Source organism: Pituophis catenifer, unplaced genomic scaffold, assembly GCF_029215685.1.
Source record: "Pituophis catenifer annectens isolate HBS135680 unplaced genomic scaffold, rPitCat1.0.hap2 SCAF_2, whole genome shotgun sequence".
NCBI lineage: Eukaryota > Metazoa > Chordata > Lepidosauria > Squamata > Colubridae > Pituophis > Pituophis catenifer.
Window position 1 is genome coordinate 149533314 of NW_027256882.1, and position 6869 is coordinate 149540182.

Here is a 6869-nt window from a genome sequence, read left to right on the forward strand (position 1 = left end):
ATGGAAAATCTGTAAAGCTACTGTTTCATTGTAGGGCACTAAGATCAGGAACTGAGAGAAGATGTGAGGTAAGAATGACTTCCAATGGAAAAACGGAGCTACAGCATCTCAATACACCAGCAAGCAAACCAACCCTAACATCCCCCCATCTGCAGATCTCTTTTTGGCTACGCACAGCAGCTGAGCCAGAAATCAATCAGTTCGGCTCTGCGAACACCACTGACCTTGTGGGAATGGGGAGGTTTGCAGCCGCTTTCAAACTGGCAAAAAATCCTCACATGGATGTGTTTGGGGAGAAGAGTTGGAGGTATGGACTTACATTATCTGAAATTTTCCCAAGCTCATCCAAGGCCAAAAAGAAACAATTTAATCCATGAATTGAAATGAAAGCATGAGATCAGTCAGAGAAAAAGAGTGTTTGTGTTCTCCGCATACATTAAGGCTCTCAAAGGGCAGAAGAGCTCAGAGAATCATAGAATGCAGTGAAAAGGGGGAAGCTGCCGCTAGCCCTTAACACAACTAGGTGTGTAACTGTCTTCTAATACACTTGTGGGTGGTGATGGGGGAATGGAATGCAGAATTGGTTCATTCACTGAAAATTCGAAAATTCAGATGAAGAAGAGAGCAAGGGGGAAGTTCACAATTCCTCTAGAAACTGTCCCAGCCTTCATTTGGGATTTTCTTTGGAAGTTGTGATGAGTCGCCTCTAGGCGAGATGGGCAGCATGTAATTTTAATAAACAAATAAATGACTTGCAGACCAGATAAAAGCCTCCAAAGTAACTTTTACCAGCTTCTGCAATCCTAGCAAACATACTATTTTTGCTAGGATTGCAGTGTGTCCGAAGTTTTACTCAAATAATTCAAAAAATCAAATTGCAAGATATAAGAGTCCACACTATAATATTAGATACAGTAAGGCCTTTATAGATACTTTATACAGGTAGTCCTCTACTTACGACCAAAATTGAGCCCAAAATTTCCGTTTTTTAAGTGAAACATTTCTTAAGTGAGTTTTATCCCAGTTTACGACTTTCCTTGCCACAGTTGTTAAGTGAAACACTGCAGTTGTTACGTTAGTAACAATGTTGTTAAACGAATCTCCTTGCCAGAAGGCTGCAAAAGGTAATCACATGATCCCAGGAGGCTGTGACCGTCGTAAATATGAATCAGTTGCCAAGTGTTTGAATTTTGATCACGTGACCATGGGGATACTACAACAGTCGTAAGTGTGAAAAACAGTCATAAGTCACTTTTTTCAGGGCTGTTGTAACTTTGAACGGTCACTAAGGGAACTGTTGTAAGTTGAGGACTACCTGAATACTGTCAGAACATACATACCAGTAAATATGATGCTCTTGCTCTAATCATCTTTATGAAACCTTTTTGCTATAGACCAGATTATTTGCCAAATATTACTTTTGTGCAGCAAAGTTTAGTCTGAGTGCTCAGACCATTGTTCTCAGACTAGCAATTACTAGAATAGAGTCTTGCATTCAGTTTCATGCTATACCTGTGAAATTAGCCTCAGAACAGGGCTAGTCCTTCATGTTCCCCCAGATTAAGCTCAAGGAAAGAATTATTTTGCTTGTGGCTTTCATGTTGCAATACAAACTGCCACAGAAGTGTGCCACAAAAGTGTAACATCACCTACACAGAAGGATGGATCAAGGAACAGGGTTTGGGGAGAATGTAGCTTTTTCTATAGATGTGAAGTCTTTGGAACTGGAGGAAAAGACGAGGACTCATTCCCAAAATTATGCTGTACTTTTGGGGAACCTCCAAGCATCTTCAAAACACAGAGCGCAGGCTCATTGAGTTAATAACTGCCCTCCATGCCATGGTCCCTCTTTTGTTGCATGTGCGAGCTGCTGCAGAGCTTCTAACTATGCAAAAGGTGCTATTATGGCCATCTTATGAAACTCATAAGTGTTTGCTTCGTTACTTGGGAATAGGATGCTGAATTAGGTGGCTCTTCTTATGCTTGAATCTCAACTCAAGCGTAAGAAAAAGAAGGAAGCTATGATTTGTTATAGTGTCTTGTTATAACAAACATGTCAGGTAAAGTGGCATAAACATGCTGTGTCTGCAGTTTCTCAGTATCTTTGCAGGAAAATTTAAGTTTTTACATCCCACAATTTGATCCCTCTTATTTAAAAATCGAAGTACTTTGGAACAACTCAGTTATAACATTGTTTCTGTTGCAGTTGCTCATAATCCCAGCATAGATTAAACAGGGGGAAGTTATCAATGGGAACTAGACTGTGTTGCTTCTCCGTGTCATATAATATATGTGGGTATATACATATTTTTGTATTTATTTGTTTGTTTATTTATTTTATCATGTTTATGTAGTGTATATTAGAGGTGGAGACCCTTTGAGAGCCGTCTGCAATGAAATTTCATTTTAATGTATGCCGATTAGTGTACATTCAAAGTGACAATAAAGTTATTCTAAATCTAAGTCTATCACAGTTGGGTTGAATGGAGCTGATGTATCATCCACAAAATATAGATACTCTTTTTAACGATCATGATCCAAGGACCATGGCCAGGTAATCATTTCCTTGCTAGCATTTACCATAAAGCTGAGGACCTGTGACTTTTGCGGATACTGCTGAACTTCTAAAACCCAACAGATCCAACCAGCATCACTAATGGTGAGAAAAGATGGACGTTCTATGGCCTGGAATCATGTGGTGTCCTGCTTCAGAAGATTGGCAGACTTTTAACTGCTATCATATGAGTTTATCTGGGAACTATCTATAAAATGCAGTGAGTTCAATGTTTATAAATGTTGTCTTCCCTAATTATCAGTCATTCATAGGGACATTGTTAATCTGCAAAGTACTTTCCTGTCTACATTTGTCTTTTGAATCCTGCTACTGAATCATAAATATTTCCATATATAGATGAAGAAATGAGATTTAAAGCTATCAAATACATCCACGAATGACATGGTAACCTAGTGTTAAAGAACCTTTCTACCCTTAGGCCATAATGTTGAGTGCTAGTAAGACAACTACAGGTAGTCCTCGACTTACGAGCAAAATTAAGCCCCAAAATTCTGTTGCTAAGCAAGACAGTTGTTAAGTAAGTTTTGCCCCATTTTATGACCTTTCTTGCCAAAGTTGTTAAGTGAATCACTGCAGTTATGTAATAACATGGTTGTTAAGTGAATCTGTCTTTCCCATTGACTTTGTCAGAAGGTTGCAAAAGGTCTTATGTCCCTGGGACACCGCAACCGTCATAAATATGAGCCAGCTGCCAAACATCTGAATTTTGAGCATGCAACCATGGGGATGCTGCAATGGTCATAAGTGTGAAAAACCAAGTCACTTTTTTCAGTGCCATTATAACTTTGAACAGTCACCAAACAATGGCTGTAAATTAAGGATTATCTGTAGTTCATTTCTCCATCACTAGAATCACATCTTGGAAAGCAGTTACATTTTGGTAGCTTCAAGCTACTCTTGAAGAAATTGTGGAAGCCCAAGATTCTAATACAATATTATTTAAGTTCCAGAATTAGCCAGAGCCATTCGTAGCCTACCTTTCCAGGACAATTTCTTTTACTATTTATTTATTAAATTTACAGTTTATGCCACCCATCTCACAGTTCAAGGTGACTTGTCCTTCACTTTTCCTGTTTGCAAAGGTTGCTGATAGACGAGACCTGACTGCAAATGCTATTTAAATATATATATACAAGACAATAGAGTCCAAGAAGCTGACAACCACTACCAGTAAGGAAAAAAAACCGAGCAACATTTCCAGGAAGGAAGGTGAATGAGGCCATCATGGAAAGTTCAGTAGGACTGAAGTGATCTTCAGCGGCCTCTTAAAGAGCAAGGGCTAAAAGCTGCAGGCAAAGCAATTATAAGCTTCACTTTGTCAGTAGCCTCACGGCAACATTACAGGGGAAACAGATCCTAGGTCACAATATCCCCAGAGAAACCAAGCATGGAAGAAACCAAACACTTCAGAGAGTCTGAAGAATTCCCTCCACTCTTTCTAACTGAAGGAAGATACTCTCCCTCCACCCTTTGGGGACCAGAGGCCTCCTATGATGCCATCCCCAAGATCTCCTAATGCATGTGCAAAACCACCCAGCTGACAGGTTCATACAATCATGATCTGGCTTTCCGATTCAGATCACAGGGTCATCTTCTCCTCTGATTTCTGCTCCAAGGGGGGAATCTCAGCAGACTTCCCTGAGTGCATGGCCCCTTGCTTCTGTAAGACATTGACTTTCTTTCTTTCTTTCTTTCTTTCTTTCTTTCTTTCTTTCTCTCTCTCTCTTTCTCTTTCTCTCTTTTTTCTTTCTTTCCCTCTCTTTCTTTCTCTTTCTTTCTCTCTCTTTTTTCTTTCTTTTTCTCTCTTTCTCTTTCTCTCTCTTTCTCTCTCTCTTTTCTTTCTTTCCCTCTTTCTTTCTTTCTCTTTCTTTCTCTCTCTTTTTCTTTCTTTCTCTCTCTCTCTTTCTTTCTCTTTCTCTCTTTTTTCTTTTTCTCTCTCTCTTTCTCTTTCTTTCTCTCTCTCTTTTTTCTTTCTTTCTTTCTCTCTCTTTCTGTCTTTCTTTCTCTGTCTTTCTTTCTTTCTTTCTTTCTTTCTTTCTTTCTTTCTTTCTTTCTTTCTTTCTTTCTTTCTTTCTTGCCATTTCAGTGCTTCTGCATTTACTCCCTGCAAAGCAGTAGTCAGAATTGCTGTAGCCAGGAGCTAACTAGGAATATAGCCCTGGCAAAGAAGACATTGCCTTCAGCAATGATTCAGCTCCCTTAGCACTGAATAAGACAACGGCATCTCTCAGAAGTCCATCTTTCCGGTCTCAAGCAGGAAGAAGAAAGATTCATTTCCCAAAAAAAATCAGTTTATAAGCGTAAAAAAGAAAACATCTCATAATACGCTAGGGAATCTATTTAACTAGAGAAAACAGTAAGTTTGTGGGAAGGGGCTGTAAGGTAAGGTTTAAAAAAAACCCTATGAAGATACTCAATTATCACCAAAATAATGCAAACTCTGACAACACACCCATCAAGATCAAGGATTCCCTTCCCTGTATGGAAATATTAAAAATATTTAGGGTAGGGCAGTGGAGAATGTAACCACTGGCTCAATGGATCTAACTTTCACACCCTGTAGATGATGTACCCAAATTGCATTGGAATTTAAAAAACAAAATAACAAATATCTACCACGGGACCGCTGAAAGGAAACAAATTGCTCTTAATTTGGTCGTCCTCCTCCTACTGCCAAAACCGGAGGCATTAGCAAAGGAAATATCACCGATTGTATATTCCACGTATTTTACACCCAGAATCAGCTTGTGTTTTTTTTTTTTATTGCAATAGCCAGGGTATTAGGCAAGGGATTGATGAATTTACACGAGCGGCGTTCAAGCTCAAGAAGATCCCGAGAAAACCTGAATTCAGAAGACTCCCGGAAAGATGCGCGATCGTGCTGATATTAAATTATCAGGCGAAAAGTTTGATCGCCTCGTTCTTGTGACTCCAGATCGTCCTCCCAGGGAGACCATCCTCTTTTCGGGCTTGTCCCCGGGATCAGCATCCAAACCTCCCGTCCTGGAAGCCGGGCGTGTGGGGGGGGGGGGCGGACGGGGACACACGACTTACCAGCTGATGGGCTGCGGACTAAGCTGCTGGTGCAATGCCACGGAGAAGCCAAAGAAGCTGCCGTTCTCTCCCCGCTTGACGACGGGCTCGGCGACATCCAGGTTGAAGGCGGAATTCCCCCAGAAGCAAAGGCTGAGGAGGAGGCACAAGAGGCGAAAGTCCAGCGCCCCAAACATCCTGCGAGGCGTCGCAGCAGCAGCAGCAGCAACAACTGCAAGGCGAGCCCGGCGAGAGCCACCGCGGCTCCAAAGAGCTTCGCAGCCCGCCGTCCCCTTCGGAGAGGCTTTGCTGCCAGCTGTCCGCCTCAGTCACGGGCCTTGGCTCGCCCTCTGCGCTGCCCGAAGGCCGGCCAACCTCGGCATGTAACCAAACTCCCGAGGCGAGGCAACCTCGCCCGCCCGCGCGCGGGCTCTCTTTCCCTCATCCATTCTGGAGTGCCGCTGGGCGGAGCCCCGCGCTCCCACAACAAACACGCCCTCTCCGCTATTGGACACGAGGGAGCGGAGAGCTGGGGAAGCAGGTGCTGAATCCCGCGCCCAGGCCGCGCGATCCGGGTGGGCCGCTATTAAACACGAGGTCCAAAGGGAACCCCGTTAAAAAGACACTGGAGGAACCTGACTGCCACCCAGTGACGCAAGAAAGAGCTCCTCCTTGCCCACGATTGGCAACCCAAATCTCAGTCATGGTTGTCCCAAAGGTGCTTTTTTCAAGAGGCAACGGGACTTTCTGATTTTTTTTTCTTTGAAGACGTTTCCCTTGTCATGCAAAAAGCTTTCTTCAGCTCTGACTGGATGGAAGGAAATGGAATGATTTATACTCCTTTATTTTTTTTATACTATTGGCAACATTTTCTCTTTTGAGGATTGATGATAGAGGACTTCCAAGCTCCTCCTTGCCCACTATTGGCAACCCAAATCTCAGTTATGGTTGTCCCAGAGGTGCTTTCCAAAGGACTTCCTTCAGGGGTGAAATCCAGCAGGTTCTGACAGATTCTGGAGAACTGGTAGCGGAAATTTTGAGTACTTTGGAGAACTGGCAAATACTACCTCTGGCCAGCCCCAGATTGCGGTGGGAATGGACATTTTGCAATATCCTTCCCCTGGAGTGGGATGGGAATGGACATTTTGCAGTATCCTTCCCTTGCCATGCCAACCAAGCGACGCTCACAGAACTGGTAGTAACAAAATTTGGATTTCACCACTGACTTCCTTGCATATTCCAAGTGGCGGCTTGGAATATG

General features: G+C 42.6%; 1 protein-coding gene across 4 annotated transcripts in view; it reads right to left on the bottom strand.

Annotated features, from left to right (window-relative positions):
* ITGA7 (integrin subunit alpha 7) overlaps window positions 1-6032 on the bottom strand; it is a 65687-nt gene extending 59655 nt beyond the window's left edge. For 3 of the 4 annotated variants that reach the window (XM_070937772.1, XM_070937770.1, XM_070937771.1), the window contains exon 1: window positions 5630-6032. In XM_070937772.1, coding sequence (XP_070793873.1) covers window positions 5630-5805 — 176 coding nt within the window. In that variant the 5' untranslated portion in view covers window positions 5806-6032. The remainder of the gene's footprint in view (window positions 1-5629) is intronic. The other variant, XM_070937773.1, reaches the window with a different exon arrangement.
* Between the last annotated feature and the right edge of the window lie 837 nt (window positions 6033-6869).